This window comes from Mangifera indica, chromosome 13 (assembly GCF_011075055.1).
Source record: "Mangifera indica cultivar Alphonso chromosome 13, CATAS_Mindica_2.1, whole genome shotgun sequence".
NCBI lineage: Eukaryota > Viridiplantae > Streptophyta > Magnoliopsida > Sapindales > Anacardiaceae > Mangifera > Mangifera indica.
In genome coordinates, this window is record NC_058149.1 from 9,957,856 (window position 1) to 9,977,248 (window position 19,393).

At 31.4% G+C, this 19,393-nt stretch overlaps 3 protein-coding genes across 4 annotated transcripts; 1 reads left to right on the forward strand and 2 right to left on the reverse strand.

Moving 5' to 3' along the window:
- The first annotated feature begins 630 nt into the window (after window positions 1–630).
- Window positions 631–3,136, forward strand: LOC123194261 (peroxiredoxin Q, chloroplastic-like). Of its 2 annotated transcripts, XM_044607417.1 has the most exons (4): window positions 639–1,005; window positions 1,098–1,235; window positions 1,744–1,833; window positions 2,718–3,136. In XM_044607417.1, exons 1-4 carry the CDS (start codon window positions 811–813, stop codon window positions 2,934–2,936), a joined length of 642 nt encoding a protein of 213 aa, XP_044463352.1. In that variant the 5' UTR covers window positions 639–810; the 3' UTR covers window positions 2,937–3,136. The 2 variants fall into 2 exon arrangements, with proteins under 2 accessions (XP_044463353.1, XP_044463352.1); XM_044607418.1 differs by lacking the exon at window positions 1,744–1,833 and having other exon boundaries at window positions 631–1,005.
- Window positions 3,137–3,316: 180 nt separating this feature from the next.
- On the reverse strand, window positions 3,317–6,434 carry LOC123194169 (probable flavin-containing monooxygenase 1). The gene is made up of 5 exons (XM_044607329.1): window positions 5,985–6,434; window positions 5,185–5,425; window positions 4,340–4,404; window positions 3,774–4,123; window positions 3,317–3,670 (listed from the first exon to the last, which is right to left on the reverse strand). Exons 1-5 carry the CDS (start codon window positions 6,432–6,434, stop codon window positions 3,328–3,330), a joined length of 1,449 nt encoding a protein of 482 aa, XP_044463264.1. The 3' UTR covers window positions 3,317–3,327.
- An 8,711-nt stretch (window positions 6,435–15,145) lies between these two features.
- LOC123195289 (probable flavin-containing monooxygenase 1) lies at window positions 15,146–18,573 on the reverse strand. Its single transcript, XM_044608957.1, has 5 exons — window positions 18,089–18,573; window positions 17,285–17,525; window positions 16,192–16,370; window positions 15,753–16,102; window positions 15,146–15,649 (listed from the first exon to the last, which is right to left on the reverse strand). The coding sequence occupies exons 1-5, from the start codon at window positions 18,536–18,538 to the stop codon at window positions 15,307–15,309; spliced, it is 1,563 nt and encodes a 520-aa protein (XP_044464892.1). The 5' UTR covers window positions 18,539–18,573; the 3' UTR covers window positions 15,146–15,306.
- Between the last annotated feature and the right edge of the window lie 820 nt (window positions 18,574–19,393).

Consider the following 19,393-nt stretch of genomic DNA (forward strand, 5'->3'; position numbering starts at 1 on the left):
TAATAAAATTATCCGTGTTTATTTTTAGTATATAAATAAATATATATTTATATATATTATTATATAATTAAGTAATTTTAAAATACATATAAAATAATATATATTCATATAATGATATACATAAAAATAATATTATACGTATTTATTTAAGTATATAAATAAATACATATTTATGTATATCATTATATGATTAGATATTATTTTATTTTTAATTTATAATTATTTAATCATATAATAATACGTATCAAATATATACCCATTTATATATTTAAAATAAATCACATAATTTTATTGTATATATAAATATATATTTATTTATATATACATAGCATTATTCTTGGTCAAAAGAGAGTAAATAGGTTTCCTTTACTATCAATACATTTTTATCCAAAAATATATTAAAAAAATAATATTATATATATCTATTTTAAATATATAAATATATTTATATTTATATATATTATTATATAATTAAATATTATTTTATTTATAATTTAAAATCAATTAATTATATAAAAATATTTGTAAATATATATATTTATATATTTAAAATAAATACTCTTAATTTATCGTAATTCCTATGTTTTTCGAAATCTTACTTACAATTGGAATTTGCTGCGTTTGTAATATAGGAGAAGATGCTGCGGTCAGCAATTGTCCACGCACAAGCCAGGCTATCCCTTTCTTGAAGGAGCACCATCGCCTCTCTTCCTTATCTTCCTCAGACTAAACTAACCAATCTACTTTCAGTTCTAACTCAATCTCATCAAACATATTTCAACCCACTTCAACCAATTCTCTTTCTCTCTAATGGCTTCCCTCACTTTTCAAAACCTCTCTCTCCCATCTTCACTTCCCATTCAAACTATTAAAACCCCATCTTCTTCAAGCTTCTCAATTCTCTCAAAGTCATCACAATCTCAATTCTATGGACTCACTCTCTCTTATTCTTCCAGTTTGTCAATCCCATCTTCCACTTCACTCAAGACTTCCATTTCTGCTAAGGTACATTGCTGATTGCTCCACCACTTTTACTAATGTCGTCTACTGTCTTGCTTTTGTATTCTGAATGTGAATATTGGATTTTTCTGCAAAAGGTTAACAAAGGTCAGGTGCCACCTGCATTCACATTGAAAGATCAGGATGGGAAGAATGTGAGCCTTTCCAAATTTAAGGGGAAGCCTGTGGTTGTCTACTTTTACCCTGCTGATGAGACCCCCGGCTGCACCAAACAGGTTTTGAAAATAATCATAATAAATAATAATAAATTATTTAACCTGTTAAATTCTTTACATGTTTTTATGCTGCTTCTGGGTTTTTATTCATGGGCAATGTAGATAGGGTGTTATGAAGAGAATTGAAAATATGTATTCTTTATTCTGCCACTCTGCTTACTGTGGGTTTATAATTTATATCAAGTAATTATCAGCATATATATAGTTTCGTTACTGAAGAACACTGATAAATATTTTTGCCCTATTAAATTGTGCTCTTATCACTTACTCAGTAGTGTTTTCTTGTAAATGGCTGCCTCTTTATGCTTGAAAACCTGCAAAACTCTTTAGATTCATCCCTACTTTTAGAATAGTTTTACTCAGCGTTTGTAGGCAGTAGTAGAGTGTCTGATTTCTTGGCATATATAGCAATTAAATTGTTGTGGAAAAAATGCATATGATCAAAACATCAACCACATGTGAGATCTTGAAAGAGTTCAGAAGCTAAAACAATGTGATCCTTTTGCAGGCATGTGCTTTTAGGGATTCGTATGAGAAATTTAAGAAAGCAGGAGCTCAGGTTGTTGGGATAAGTGGTGATGATCCGTCATCACACAAGGTAACAAAGTTAATTTTATATGAAACAGCTTCAGGATTGAAGGGTTCAATCTTTTTATCATCCACACTATAAAATTTCAGCTTGTGTAAAAATCCTTCCCATTTTGAATGACTTCTATATAAAGTCATTTCAATTGGCCTGCTAGGTGAGCTAGTTTTTTTGATAGTTTCAAATAAATTTCTCGGGTGAAACGGTCTAAATCCTTAAAATCCCTGTAGTATGATAGGTAAATTACCTATACAAATTAATAATCCAGTAATTTAATGTAACCTTTCCTCTTTAGTTAATTAAGTGAACCAATTTAATCATTGAACCTTATCACACTTTTGGATTTAGGCAAGTTGTTTTAAATATCCTTAGGTGGAGTGCAATCGGGGTTTGACACTAGAAACATTTGCTTTGAATGGAGCATGTTTCTTTTTTACTATTATTTTCCACTGATAAGATATGTAACCAACCTTTTTCACAAAGATTTTGAATAAAACTTCCATCTTTAAGAACGATTGCAGATAATAAATGGAGGTTTTTCAAAGATCCTTAGTCACATCAGAGTTATACGGGGGGCTCAAAATTTGGCCATCTATACATGGTCAGATTGCCTTATATAATAAATTTTGGAAATCTGAAAATGTCATATTGAAGTTCGACAATACTAGCTTGTTGTATTCTGAAATTTTACTGGCATTCTAGCTATATATGTACATCTCTCACAAATTCTTTTCTTTCGTGTTCCCATTTGCCAAAAAATGTAATAGGAACAGAAAACAAGAGGAATGAATCTTGGACCTCTGACATATTCATCCATGATCAAATTTGTTTCACAATCGTTTATAGTTTGTATTTTCAATCATGCTTGAAGCTGACCAGTAGTTGCTTGGATGTAGGAATTTGCAAAGAAATACAGACTTCCTTTTACCTTGCTGAGCGACGAGGGCAACAAGGTGAGAAAAGACTGGGGAGTGCCTGCAGATCTGTTTGGAGCATTGCCTGGGAGACAGACTTACGTTCTAGACAAGAATGGGGTGGTTCAACTCATCTACAACAACCAGTTCCAACCTGAAAAGCACATTGATGAGACCTTGAAGCTTCTTCAAAGCCTTTGAAATTCTAAATTCGGAACTCTTGTTTTTCTTCTTGTTATCCCTTATATATTTTTCTCTTGGAGTTAGATAAGTATCTGTAATTACCTTAGCTGTAAAGAAATGGGTCCGAACCCTCAATTTCTCGAGGAAGTCAATTTCCCCGACATTTATGAGAAATTAAAATGTTTTGTTTTTGGTGAAGAAAATCAACATTTGCTGCACATGGCTACTTCAGTTTATGAATTTCTCAAAGTAAATGCTAACTAAAGTTTTGACTGAGCTGGTTTGGACAAAATTAGAATAAGAACAGAGATGCATAAACTTTATATCCAGATTATATCCAGATATGCGTAGAATTTTCTCCCTTTCCTTAAATATTTTGATGTGCTAAATGAATAATTTTGTTAGAGCTCTATTTTTCCAGCACATAGTCCTGACTGCCATAAGGGCTAAATGCTTCTGAAAACCAATTCTTCTTCCTCCAAGGATTCCACCCCATTTCTTGACAGATTTCATCACTGTGATTGATGCTGAAAGTGGAGATACAGTGCCTCTTGTAGAACCTGGTGGACTGCTTTGTGACTTCCATCTCTTTAGATATTTGTTCAAACATCTTCTCCACACTGGGGAGCTTGAATTTGCTGTCAATCAATCGAGCCAGCCATATGCTCCTTAGTTCAGCAGTGTGAAGATTTGACACACTTTCAATGTAACCCACAAAACCCATGTTCGGTATCAATGGATGGATGGTGCCCCTATTAATAGAAGATTGAGCTCATATTAATAACTTTCTTGTTTGAGAGATTTAGCGACATCAACAATAGTTTAGAAAGTAGATGTTTATGCAGTATGAATTACCTGTATAAGGGTATAATACCAGAAGGATATTCTAATAAGCTACAAAAGGGCTCTGGTAAAATAGCTTTCAGCTTTTTCTTTCCATCATAACCAGTGGCAAAAATCACCACATCGGCCTCCAATTTAGTATTGTCTTCAAACTCAATGCCACCCTCCCAAAACCACCATTTTGATGTCCTTTTGAACACAATTTTTCCCTTATCAGCCTCAGAGAAGAAATTTTCAGGCATGATAGCCATCTGGCAAGAAGCATAGTCTTCCTCAAATGGGTGATCCGGTTTAAGTCCATATTTGAGCAAAGGAAGCTTCCAAAGCAAGTAGGACTCAATAAACTTTGAAACTCCACGCCTCTGTGTCAAGAATCATGTATAATGATACGCTAATATGTTTAGCATTTCACAACCAAAAAAAGGAGAAAATACAGTGTAATTTAAGGAATGCCATGAGCTTACAATTGGAGATAAAAGGAGGCAAAGTAGAGTCCTGAGAAAAGTTTGGTTGGGTGCTCTGTGGAAAAACTGAGAAAATCTCGTGGAATAGAAGAGAAAGAAGGGCAAACTCCAAACCATGTAATGGGGGACTGTCCAGTGTATTGTCCTTACCAACACCGTGCATGGTTGTCCGTCCGCTCCTAAAACATGTGCAACTTAATCGGTTTATGTTTCATGTAATATATATAAAATTATTTATACAAAATGGTATAATAATAACTGATTAAATAATTTTGAAATAAAAAAATAATCACTTCATCAAATCAAAAGTTATACACATAGTTTGTAGGTGCTCAAGATTGAATTGAAAATTCCTATCTTACAACATGAAACTTTATAATTTATAAAACATTTAGACTTCACACTAGTTTATCTAATTTTTTTTCTATAGCATAAATATATGCATATAAATAAATTATATAAATTTATCTAGATAAACTAAGATGATAAATTTTAATTGAGTGATATAATTATTTATTTTTTTATTTTAAAATTATTTAATATCACGTTATATGATATAAATAAGTCTATATAATATATTTATAAACATAGTATTACTTTTTGCCATAAGCTACACTTGGTCTAGTATTAGAAAAAAGATAAGCCATTAGAATTCGACCTTTTCATCAATCAACTACTTTATTCCGAGGCAAATTACAAAGTGTTTGTTGAAGAAATGAAGTTGAAATGCAAAATATAAATTAAGAGATAAAAGGAGCAAGAAGAGATTCTATAATTAATTGGAGAAGTTATTGACTATCATCCATAAATTACCAACCTTTCTCACAATTCTATTTATATATCTGTCATGCATAAACCAATAACACCATAATATGTATATATGGAAAAACAACCACTCATACATGGGCCTTGATGGAATTAAAATTGATGATATATGATAGATATATGTAGAAAATTACCTTGATTTGCCTCAGCACATTCCAAAGCTAAATCTATAGCCGATTTCTTGTAGCCAACAACAACAACCCTTCTGCCCCTGAGCAGCTGAGTAGCAGCTTCCTTGTCCAGCTTACAGTAATCAAGGCAATGCAACACCTCCCCCTCAAATTTCTCAGGCCCTATGTTCTCTGGGAAAGTTGGAATTCTTGGTATGTCGCCATACTTCCCCGGACAAACAACCACAAACTCGAATCCGTACCACTGAAAAATCAAACTTCACATCAGTCTATTAGGATCCCAAGAAGGTATGAGACTTGAATGACAAATTAAAAAATATGAGTTTCTAGTATAAGATTTATATGATTTTGAACTTTCTTTTAATCTCAATAGTTAATTTTTGATATATGATTCTCCTAAAATTCATATAATTTAGTATTAGAGTCATTACCATGTATTTCATTTGCAATCGTGCAACATGAGTGGTAACACTAATATTGCATTATTAGCCTCACACAACCAATCCCTGTGGGTTATGGATTTTTAGAATAAGATTTATATAGTTTTGAATTCTCCAATTTTAATAGTTAGGTTTTGAAGTGTGACTCTATTTATATTCAAATCACAATCACTACCCTTCTATTCTTTAAAAACAAAGATATATAACATCGATGCATGCACATATATACAGACCCATCTATGAAGCTACACATAAATAAATTTAATTATATGCTCGTCAACTTTTGGAGGATAATACTCATCAGAAGATGTTAAAAGGCTTTGAAAGAGTATTATAAGTATATTTAGAAGAAGTAATAACGACCTGAATGGAATCTGAATTGTTAGTTTGCACAGCAACCTCCCAAACAGGATGATCCGGCAAAGGGGTGTCATATTCTCCATCAAAATCAGCGGTTCGTGAGGCAGCGATGAAGCGGATAGCCACCACTTTTGAATTGAACCTCACACACTTTAACAAATCAAAGTGTTTTGCGTAAGATTCGAGGTAATCCAGCACCTCTATATGAGAAGGAAAATCAGGACTACTTCTGTTAGGCCAAGGAAAATCAGTGAACTCGTAATCAGAACGAGCCGACTGAAGCTTGGTGGAGTGGTAAGAACAGCCTTTCCAGACTCCTCCAATGGAGTCCGTGGCTTCAAACACTATCGGATCATGGTGACGTAGCTGTTTAGCCGCAGCTAAACCACTTACACCAGCGCCAATAATGGCTATTTTGGAGACCACAAGATTACTTTGGGTGTTGATCGCCATGCTTGCTTGGAATAAGATAGGGTTTTGTTTGTTTAAATGAAGAGGTTCTTTGTGAAATGGCCAGCAACTTTGAGGTGTATTAATAATGCATTAGATGGGGTTTTCCTAAAAGCACGTGAATGGACTTGGAAAGATTGATGGAGAAAGAGAGGAAAGGATGACCATTCTTCCCTTGATTATTTATATGTTTATTAGAGTGAAATTGCTTCGTTTTTGGGTAGAACTTTCTTATTAACTATAATAATAAAGTTATATATAAACAATTTTAAGTATATAATATACAGATAATATATTATTTTTACATTAAATAATTATAAATTAATAATACATTATAATATATCTTATTATATAATGATACATTATTATATATTTAATTATATACTTAAATATATATATATATATATATATATATATATATATATATATATATATATATATATATATATATATATATATATATATATATATATATATATTAATGCTGTAATGAGAAATATTAACTTTCTTTGTATCTTGGAAACTGTATGCATACGATCTATGAAGTTACCATGGCCGCCATGCCATGTTATATTTCTTCCAGGAAAAGCAGGCAGCTTAATTAGACTGATTACCTCTTAATCTTATATTATATATAAATATAATATTTGAAGTCAATGCTACAGGAAATTTTCACTTATCTTTCATGAGATTTGGTTATTAATTCTAACAATTATGCTTGAATTTTCTTGATCATTTCCTCCGCAAAACCAGTTGGATCAATCCACTGCATGATCAAGCCTTAATTAAAGGTTAAATTTAACAAAAGCAATAGAAAGTAATTTCGGGGTTTCATGTCTAAAACATGTGTAATTTGAAAGTAAATGGCTTTTTATTTCATGTAATATTATAAAGGCCAAAAGACTTGTTTCCACCCAAGGTTTGATGTAATCCAAGTCCCACTCTACAATTTTTAAAAACCTAAACACTCACCCATAAGTCAATTTATATTAAAAATATCAGTTAGAGTTAAAGATAAAATCATTAATTAATAAAAAATTTTATAAAATTAAAGTTTTATTTATTTTTCCTCCTAGGTTGAAAAACTATCATTTCCCCCACCTAAGGTTGAAAAATAAACATTTCCACCTGAGGGTTTGTTGTTTTGTCTTGCTACTGGTCCTCCATTGATCGGAGCTAGCCAACTACCATATTGGCACTCCTCCCTCTTTCAGATGATGATGAATCGTCGGTCAATTAGATATGGGTCGACTATTTATCAGCTCGAAGAAGAAACAGAATAGAAGGAGTGTCGATATAGTGGTTGGCCTGCTCCAGTCATCGAAGGAGTAGCAACGAGGCAAAACAACAAACCCTAAGAGAAAATTGTTTATTTTTCAAACCTTAAGTGGAAGGGGGGGGGGGGGGGGGGGGGAATAATAGTTTTTAAATTTAAGAGGGAAAATGTGATAAAACTTTAATTTTATAAATTTTTTTATTAAATAATGATTTTACTCTTAACTCTAATTAATATTTTTAATAAAAATTACCTTATAAGTGAATATTTAAATTTTTGAAAATGGAAGTGTAAGAGTTTAGGGTTATATCAAAACATGGGTGTGAACAAGTCTTCTGGCCTACTGTAAAGGTGCTGACATGGTTTTGGTTCTTTGAAGTAGTCCACCAGGATCTTGCTAGGGCCAAACTTGAGAGAGGTCATTGACTTTTTTATGAGTGATGACGCCTTCCGATGGCAGTTTGACTGAAGCAGAATTTATAATTTGGCATCACTTTCGTCATATTCAAAATGTGTTAATGTATATTATCACACGTGTATATTGTGGACACGTACGTCTATTTAATGGATTCAGTCTCCATCTCCATTTTGGTGCCATCCGTTTTGCTCTCACCTTCTATGGCAGAAGAGGCTTTAATGATTTCTCTCTAGTTTTAAATGAAGAATTCAGAATTATTTTGCATTGAGAATTAATAATGGGAATCAATCACATTAAATAAGATAAATTTTAAATCCAATAATCAATCTCATAATCACAGAATCAAATAAATTAAGAGTTTAATCTTGATATATCGTCAGATAAAACTTAACCTTATATTATTTTATATATAAAAATTTTTCTTTTGTCACTCAAACTACCTCTTAAGATAATGTTCATATATGTTACATGTAATATTTTATACGTATTTGAAGATAAAGAAGGAGAGAGGGCTGGCTATATTACATGTTACATGTAATATTCAATTATATTACATGTCACATAATTAAATATTATTTTATTTTTAATTCAAAATTAATTGATAATGTGATAATATATATAAGTATATATATATTTATATATTTAAAATAAACACATATAGGAAAAAAAAAATACTTGTTAAGTTATATTTTTATTCGGGTTTTATTAAACTGAACCATGATTAATATTCCTCATATTCAAAAAATTTAAAAAAAAAAAAAATTGAGTAAAGAATATGTAGAAGAAAAAAAGAGTTATGAAATATCCAAGAAAACATTAAGAAGGTCATGGGAAATACACAATACACATGCTTCATGACAAAGTTTACACCATTTGAACGTGGAATTTGAAGATTGAGAATTACACGTTTCTTGTGAAATCAAAGTCTCCATTTTTACACTTAACTGCTACCAATTCAGCTCCATGCAGCGACCATTTTCGTTGCTGAAGCTTAATTTTCTGAATAAGTTGATTCACATTAACACTTTTGATAATTTTTCTTTCTTGCAATGTGAATCGTTGGGCCTCATTAAATCAACAGATTAAATATTAAATATTGATGAACTTTTTTACTCAAGTTAGAATTTGAACCCAACAACCCCTTCTACCACTGCCTTGTCGAGACTATGAAATTGAATATTAATTGCAGAGAAAGAATAATGGAGAGAGGACTAGTCAGACTATAGGAGATTTTAACAACAGTATGAGTTGACAATTTCATTATTCAATTCAAACCAACCCATGAATTTACCTTATATTAAATATTAAAAAATTATGAATTCACGAATTAAATTCATAATTTAATATATGTTATTTAACAAATACAAAGTTTTTATAAAAAATCCACTGGCTAACATGTCAATATCATTGACAATTTGTCACATTTATTGTTGATTTTTTACTTTACTGTTGACTCACCCTGGTAGGAATGGTATTGCGTGAAAATGATCTTGCAAATCTAATTTTATTTGTTATATATCAAATATTTTATAATATAATTTAAAAAAATAATAAAGTAACCTAATTAATTTATTATTATTCTAAAAAATATCATAAATATCTTTAAAAAATTTTATATATACTTTTACTATATTATTATTTTATTTAAAAAATGTATTGAATCATAATATTTATTCTATGATATGTTTATTATATCATATTAATTTAATAAATTTTATGGTATGTATCATTTTATACCTAAATTATATTGATAACTATACGTGTAACTTTCGGTTGTAGAATATTCCTTTGAGAAAAGGGAGCTCAAAATAAATAGGACCACCTGTAATTTTGTTTAAATTAGGTAAAAGGAATGGTGTCGCTGGTCTGCCTAATAAATTGAGAAATTATGAGTGGGGGTTAGCCTAATTAGGCAACGAATGAAAACGAAAGTGATTCATTCCACTTGAAATGTTTTTCATGAAAATGAAATGAAAAGAGCATTAAGGTGGGTAGGTTACGTAGTCCATATTTGAGTACATGTGTGAGTGAATTTACTAGTATTATTTTGTTTAGTTTGGTTTGGCCTGTGACAGCCCGGGGGACATCAACTTTTCTAGTGATTTATTGCTTAGAAAGTGGAATAAGAGTATGTTTAAATCATAAAATTAGATTAAATTATTTAAAAATTATAATTTGATTTGATTTGGTTTACAAAATAGTTTGTTTTAGATTTATAAATTTTGAAAAAATAGTTCATGATTTGGGTTAGGGTTTGAATGGTTTTTAAATCAAATCAAATCGTAAACTATATTTTTAATAATATATATAGGCCAAATAACTATTCTCAACCAAGATTTAATGCAACGGTATATTCTCATATTTTATGTTTGAAAAAAAACATTTTCTTACTCATATTTAAATTTATTAAAAAATTGAGGAAAAGACAAAAAAAAAACTATTAAATTAATAAACACTTTGTTCCTAAAATTTTATTAAATAATTTTTTGTGTTCGGAATTTAAATTAATTTTAATAAAAAATATATAAAAAATTTACAAGTACGAATATATATGGAGGTATCAATTATGTATAATCGCATATTTAGAGGTGTTTTGGTAATTATAAAAAAATTTAGGGGGGGTCCATGATTCTTTTCAAGGGGTTTTTGAAAATTCAAAAAAAAAAAAACGTTTAAGGGTGTTCTTGAAATTTTTGAAGTTTTAATATGTCTTTCAATAGTTAAAAAAAACAATAATTACACTTAAAAAGAATTAAATATAATGCAACAAATTAAGCGTTTCCATAACTTATTATTTGTATTTATCTTGTTATTTTTTTTACATGTTTATTGTATATGTATTTTATATCCATTTTACATGTTTATTTCATATCTTAAATAACTATAATTTAATATTATTTATTAAGTGGGAAATATTTAGAAATAGATAATTTTTAATAGGTTAAAATTATAACCCAAACCGTATTTTTTTCGTTTGATTTGATTTGAAACCTAAAAAGGCTCCAAACCATTTTTTTAATTTGGTTTGAAAAAATCCTTAAACCATACTAAATCAGATTGTGTACACCCTTACACTGGTAGGGTAAATGAATATAAATTTAAGTCTAAAATTTAACAGGACCTTATACTTACAATACAACTAGTTTGGATACGAGAGAATAATGATTAAATTAACACCTACCTTATTGATCAAACAATTTACCAATTGAATCTAGCATCCATGCTTTGTTAGGCTTTTGGGTCTCTTCCTCTGTAGAGAAATCCAAATTTGTTTTATGTGAAAAGTCTAACTCATTATCTTTATTAGTTAGGGCAAAATAAAGTTTAGTATAGCAAAATAACATATATAAAACACACAAGAAGTCAGAACACAAAAGAAAATATTAAAAGAAAAAACGTTGTGCTTAGATTATCTGTGAACATTTGTGAGAGATTTTCGTGTTTTCTCAATTTCACAGTTAGTCACTCTAATTTTTGGACTGCTAGTAGAAAACTCATTATTCTTTATTCTGTATAGTAGAAATCTTATTTTGTTTCTCAAGTAATCTGCTATTAGTGTTGAAATGCAACTGATTGTATGTTGCAGTTCTATTTATACAACTCTTAGAAAAACATTTTTTTCTCCTTTGTCTACTATTCGATTACTTTCAAACTTTGATAAAATTTTAGTCACATTTGGTGTTATATTGTGGATGGTGGAGATGTGTTTTTGATGCTCATAATATAAGATATAGGGTTGCGAATTTTATTATGATATTCTTTATATTTTGCAGTTATGTTATTGTTGTGTTTTATTGCTTTGGAGGATGTATACCCAACTGTAGGCTAAAAATTGTGTGTCATTATTTTGTATATAGTGGATTGGTTTTTTAGAGGTGATGCCTTGTGATTTTACTCATCACATCAAAGAGGTTTTCACATTAAATTGTGGTGTTCTTTTCTATCATACTTATTTTGATTGTTTGATATAAAAAAATCATATTTTAGTTGATTGTTTGTTAGCACATAGATCAATCAAGAGGGGGAGAGTTTGGTTTTGGTCTTGCTAGTTTGCTTGGTCTCTCTAACAAGTGGTATCAAAGTTTTAGTTGTTATTGTGATTGATTAATTTAATTGAATGATGAAGTTGAACTTAAACAAGATAATTTGTTTGAATGACACCATTTATCATATATGAAAGAATAAAATGAATGATATTTTGTTTGTGAAAATATTGCATCTTTCGGTATTTGCTTATGAGAAGCCTAAGTCTAAAAGTGATGAAGAGTGGGCATTCGAAGATCAACAAGTGTGTAATTTCATTAGGCAATTTGTTGATGATAATGTTTATAACCATATTTGCAATGAGACACATGTTCACTCTTTGTGAAGTAAACTTGAATCGTTGCATGCCTCAATTGGGTAACAACAAATTGTTCTTACTTAAGAAAATGATGCAATTGAAATATAGTGAAGAAACCTCTATGACATATTACTTAGATGAGTTTTAAGGGATTGTTGATCAATTGTTTGACATGAATTTTAAGTTTGATAATGAAGTTCTTGGGTTGTGGCTACTTATGGCTCTATTGGATACTTGAGATGCTTTTTGTGTCTCGCTTACTAATTCAACTCCAAATAGGGTTGTTTCTATGGAACTTGTCAAGGGTGCTATTTTAAATGAGGAGGTGAAAAGAAAGTCTCAAAGTTTATCATTATAGTCAAATATTTTGATTTCTAAAAACAAAAGTAGAAATAAACAGAGAGATAAGACTTCTAGAGTTAAGATCAAAATATAAGAATCTTAGTTAAGATCAAAATATAAGAATCTTAAGCGTCATCATTGTGGCAAAAAAGGTCATATCAAGTAATTTTGCTACTAGAGGAAAAGAGAGAACAAAAGCAAAAAAGGTAATGATAGGCAAGAAAAGAAGAATGCAGAGAATAATGACCACATTGTTACTATTGGGTCTAATGATCTCATTGTTGTTTATGATGAGAATGTGATCAATGTTGCTTCCTATGAGACTACTTGGGTGAGAGACAATGATGTTTCTCTTCATGTTACATTTTGGAAGCAGTTATTCACATTTTATATTTCTGATGACTTTGACATGTTGAGCATGGGTAATGATGTCCTAAACATGTTGTTGATATAGGAGATGTTTGCTTGGAAGCTAGAATTGGAACACAGTTGATACTTATGGATATATGACATGTACCCGAAATCTGTTTGAATATGATTTTGACCAGTAAGCTTCGTGATGAGGGTTATTGCAATACCTTTAGTGAGGGCCAATGGCATTGGGATTTTTGGGTTGCTGAAGTTCTATGAGGTAGCAAAATAAACAATTAAAAATTCAACCAAACCACAAAAACCCCACTGAGGATCACATTTAACATTATATTGTCATGAAATATGAAAACAACACTTATAGGGTGTTTGAGAATTTTAAACATGCATTAGATGACTCCTTCGGTCTTTATGTGACAATATAAACACTCTTCTGGCCCTTGGTATCTACACGAAGCATGTATGACGAAGAGGCTAAAATTGTTCACTAGAGGCTGTAAGGGCTATATGAATAAGTTATCTGTGTGAGTGAACGAGAGTTCATCGACTAGGGTTTTTAAAAGCTTTTGAAACTATGAAACGTGTTCTTATATATAAAAAACATGATGAACAACTGCTCATGTAATAGGATGGTCATTCATCCTTGATCCTTATCCATATGATCCATGATTTATCTAGATTCTTAGGGGCGAATTTGGATAAAACTTTATCCGTAAACTCACAATAAACGGGCATTCATCGTCCATGAACGGATGTTCTTAGTCAAAGAAAAGTCAAATTGGGTTGATTTAGTCCTATTGAACATTTCATAAGGTAAGTATGATTCAACTTAGTAGGCAATATTAAGCCAACTAGACTGAAATACAATTTTCCTTTGTAAAGGAGTAAATGATATTTCACTTAATATGGGATTAAAGGATATTTTATTTGTATAGGGCTTTAAATATTTTATATATGAAGGGGTTAAATGAAGTTATCTAATAAGGATTTTTTTTTTTTAAAGTATTTCTTTGTATATCCATAAGTAATTTTAATATTTCATTTATTTAATGTTGCATGATTAAACAAAATAGAAGATGTGATGGTATTGCCGTCAATTGTAAATTGTAAACCTTAAATCATAAACCTTAAACAATAAACCTAATCCATAAACCATAAAATTTGATCCTTAAACCCTAAACTATGAATCATAAAACTTACAACCATAACCCCAAAATAATAAATTGTGAACTTTAAACCGTAAATCATAAACTCAAAATCGTAAACCATAAATCATAAACTCTAAACTTTAAATCGTGAACCATGAACTATTAATATTAATCGGTCATAGTGGAAGGCCATCCAATGAAGAGACGACAAAGGGATGGTGTCTCTTCGTCAATCTCTTTATCTCGAAAAAGACAGAAACAATTTGTCTCCATATCTTTCGAGACAAAGAGATGATGGAAAGTCTCTTTGTCATCTTTTCCTCGATGAAAAGATGCACAAGCTTCTAAGGCGACTAGCAGAATGATTCTGATAGTGAAGGTGAGAAGAGAAAGTTGTCAATGACGGAGTGGTGGTAAGAGAGGAGAGAAGAAAAAAACGTAGGTGTGGGGGGAGGGGGAATAGTCATTTTTCAAAACTGGAAATATTTAGATAAAAGTGAAGTTATTAATTTTTAAAACTTGAGGAGAGAAATGAGATAAAATTATTAATTTTTTAATATTACTGATAAAATAATAGTTTTACTCTGACTCTAACATAAAATTTTAACCGAAATTAGGTGATAAATAAGTATTTAAATTTTAAAAAATTAAAGAGTATAAGTTTAGGATTTTACTATATTTTATACAAGAGTAGGTCTTTTGGCCTGTCAAATAACCATCATTAAGCGTTAGCCCCTGGTACAATAACAACTAACATATTCCTTTTGGCGTCATTTTGCCTACCATAATTTCATTAAGCCACCAAAAACTTATGAAATATTTATTTAATTCCTTTTCATTAAAAAAAAAAAAAACTCGTAGGTGGTGTGATTTGCCCAATAGACAGCTACGGGGCAAATGACAACTATCAAAGGTTTTTTAAGTATATCTCCCTTGTCTTAAATATTTTGATTTGCTAAACAAGTAATTTTGTTAGAGCTCTATTTTTCCAGCGCATAGTCCTGACTGCCATAAGGGCTAAATGCTTCTAGCAACCAATTCTTTTTCCTCCAAGAATTCCACCCCATTTCTTGACAGATTTCATCACTGTGATTGATGCTGAAAGTGGAGATACAATGCCTCTTGTAGAACCTGGTGGACTGCTTTGTGACTTCTATCTCTTTAGATATTTGTTCGAGCATCTTCTCCACACTAGGGAGCTTGAATTTGCTGTCAATCAATCGAGCCAGCCATATGCTCCTTAGCTCAGCAGTGTGAAGATTTGACACACTTTCAATGTAACCCACAAAACCCATGTTCGGTATCAATGGATGGATGGTGCCCCTATCAATAGAAGATTGAGCTCATATTAATTACTATCTTGTTGGAGAGATTTAGCTACATTAACAATAGTTTAGAAAGTAGATGTCTATGCAGTATGAATTACCTGTATAAGGGCATAATACCAGAAGGATATTCTAATAAGCTACAAAAGGGCTCTGGTAAAATAGCTTTCAGCTTTTTCTTTCCATCATAACCGGTGGCAAAAATCACCACATCGGCCTCCAATTTAGTATTGTCTTCAAACTCAATGCCACCCTCCCAGAACCACCATTTTGATGCCCTTTTGAACACAATCTTTCCCTTATCGGCCTCGGAGAAGAAATTCTCTGGCATAATAGCCATCTGGCAAGATGCATAGTCTTCCTCAAATGGGTGCTTCGGTTTAAGGCCATATTTGAGCAAAGGAAGCTTCCAAAGCAAGTAGGACTCAATAAACTTTGAAATTCCACGCCTCTGTCAAGAATCATGTACATGTTTAACATTTCACAACCAAAAGAAAAAGGAGAAAATACACTATAATTACAGGTATGCCATGAGCTTACAATTGGAGATAAAAGGAGGCAAAGGAGAGCCCTGAGAAAAGTTTGGTTGGGTGCTGTGTGGAAAAACTGAGAAAATCTTGTGGAATAGAAGAGAAAGAAGGGCAAACCCCAAACTTTGTAATGGGGGACTGTCCAGTGTATTGTCCTTACCAACAATGTGCATGGTTGTCCTTCCGCTCCTAAAACATATGCAACTTAGTCAGTCTACAAATTTATTTATCCAAAATGAAATAATAGTATCTTATTAAGTAATTTTAAAATAAGAGAAAAAATTAACTACGTATCACCTAATCTCAAGTTTTTAGGCATAGCTTCTAGCTGCAAGAGATGAATTGAATTTTCATGATTTCTAGGCGTTTCCATAAAGGTGAAGGTTCAATTTTGCCCGATTTGCTAAGTAAGGAAGCTAGCAAATAGATTTTCAAACGTTTCCATAAATGATGAAATTGAATCAGGCATGCTTCATTCAATGTATAAAAGTCAAAACATTAATTTTGGAATTCCAATTTGTGTAATTCAGAATGTTGAAAATGAGCATGTGCAGTCAACAAGTCAAAACAGTACCAGATTGTTGCTAGTTTCACGCTTGACCACGCTATTAATTCAATTCAATGCCTGCCTAGTTAATTTTTATTGCTTTTTGTGTGGCTTTAAGTTTATCATTTATAAAACAGCGAGACTTCACACTAAGTATATATATATATATACACGAATAAGTTATATAAATTTATCTATATAAATTGAGATAATAACATCTGATTAGATAATATGATTGTTTACTTTTTATTTTTCTTTAAAATTATTCAATTAGATACTATCGTATCATGTTATATAACAATATTAAAAAATGATGAGTCATTAGAACTGGACTCTTTCATCAATCAACTATTTTATTTCGAGACAAATAATTAAGTGTTTGATGAAGACAACGGAGAAGTTATTGACTATCATCCACAAATTACCAGCCTTTCTTCTATTTTATGTATCTTTCATGCATCAACCAATAACACAATAATATGGTATGTATGGAAAAACAACCACTCATACATGGATCTTGATGCAATTAATATTGATGATATATGTAGAAAATTACCTTGGTTTGCCTCAGCACATTCCAAAGCTAAATCAATACCCGATTTCTTGTAGCCAACAACAACAACCCTTCTGCCCCTAAGCAGCCGAGTAGCAGCTTCCTTGTCCAGCTTACAGTAATCAAGGCAATGCAACACCTCCCCCCCAAACTTCTCAGGCCCCTTGTTCGCTGGGAAAGTTGGAATTCTTGGTATGTCGCCATACTTCCCCGTACAAACAACCACAAACTCGAATCCATACCACTGAAAAATCAAACTTCACATCAGTCTATTCAGATCCCAAGAAGATATGAGACTTGAATGACAAATTTAAAAATATGAGTTTCTAACATAAGATTTATATGATTTTGAACTTTCTTTTAATTTCAATAGTTAGTTTTTGATATATGATTCTCCTAAAATTCATATAATTTAGTATTAGAGTCATCACCATGTATTTCAGTTGTAATCGTGCAACGCGAGTAGTTACACCAGTATTACATTATTAGCCTCACACAACCAATTTTTGTAGGCTATGGATTTCTAGTATAAGATTTATATAGTTTTGAATTCTCCAATTTTAATAACTAATTTTTTAAGTATGATTCTCCTTATGTTCATATCACAATCACTACTTACCCCTCTATTCTTTAAAAACAAAGATATATAATATCCATGCATGCACATACATACAGACCCATCTATGAAGCTACACATACATAAATTTAATTATATGTTCGTCAACTTTTGGAGGATAATACTCAGAAGAAGATGTTAAAAGGCTTTGAAAGAGTATTATAAGTATATTTAGAAGAAGTAATAACGACCTGAATGGAATCTGAATTGTTAGTTTGCACAGCAACCTCCCAAACAGGATGACCCGGCAAAGGGGTGTCATATTCTCCATCAAAATCAGCGGTTCGTGAGGCAGCGATGAAGCGGATAGCCACCACTTTTGAATTGAACCTCACACACTTTAACAAATCAAAGTGTTTTGCGTAAGATTCGAGGTAATCCAGCACCTCTATATGAGAAGGAAAATCGGGACTACTTCTGTTAGGCCAAGGAAAATCAGTGAACTCGTAATCAGAACGAGCCGACTGAAGCTTGGTGGAGTGGTAAGAACAGCCTTTCCAGACTCCTCCAATGGAGTCCGAGGCTTCAAACACTATTGGATCATGGTGACGTAGCTGTTTAGCCGCAGCTAAACCACTTACACCAGCTCCAATAATGGCTATTTTGGAGACCACAAGATGACTTTGGGTGTTGATCGCCATGCTTGCTTGGAACAAGATGAGGGTTTTTTTGATTGAATGAAGAGGTTCTTTGTGAAATGGCCAAGAACTTTGAGGTGTATTTATATTGCATTAGATGGGGTTTTCCTAAAAGCACGTGAATGGACTTGGAAAGATTGATGAAGAAAGAGAGGAAAGGATGACCATTCTTCCCTGGATTATTTATATGTTTATTAGAGTGAAATTGCTTCGTTTTTGGGTGGAACTCTCCTACTAACTATAATAATAATATATCGTATGTGTATCTAGTGATACTTAAAATTGTTTACATATAAATAGTTCAGTTTAATTAGGTACATATAAATATATCGTATGTGTATCTATGAAGTTGCCATGGCAGCCATGCTTTGCTATATTTCTTCCAGGAAAATCAGGAAGCTTAATTAGATTGATTACCTCTTAATCTTATATTATATATAAATATAATAATTAAGGATAATGTTAGGGGAAATTTTCACTGATCTCTCATGAGATTTGGTTACTAATTCTAAAAATTTTGGTTGAATTTTCTTAACCCTTTCGTCCACAAAACCAGTTGGATCCACTGCACGATTAATCCTTAATGCATAAGTATAGAATTTAACAAAAACAATAGAAAGTGATTTTGGGGTTATATATCTAAAACACTTGTAATTTGAAAGTAATTGGCTTTTTATTTCATGTAATATTATAAAGGTACTGAAATGGCTTTGGTTCTTTCAAGTAGTCCGCCAGGATCTTGCTGGGGCCAAACTTGGGAGATGCCCTTCACCTTTTTGTGAGTGATGACTCCTTCTGATGGCAGTTTGACTGAAGTAGAATTTATAATTTGGCATCACTTCAATCAAATTTATAATT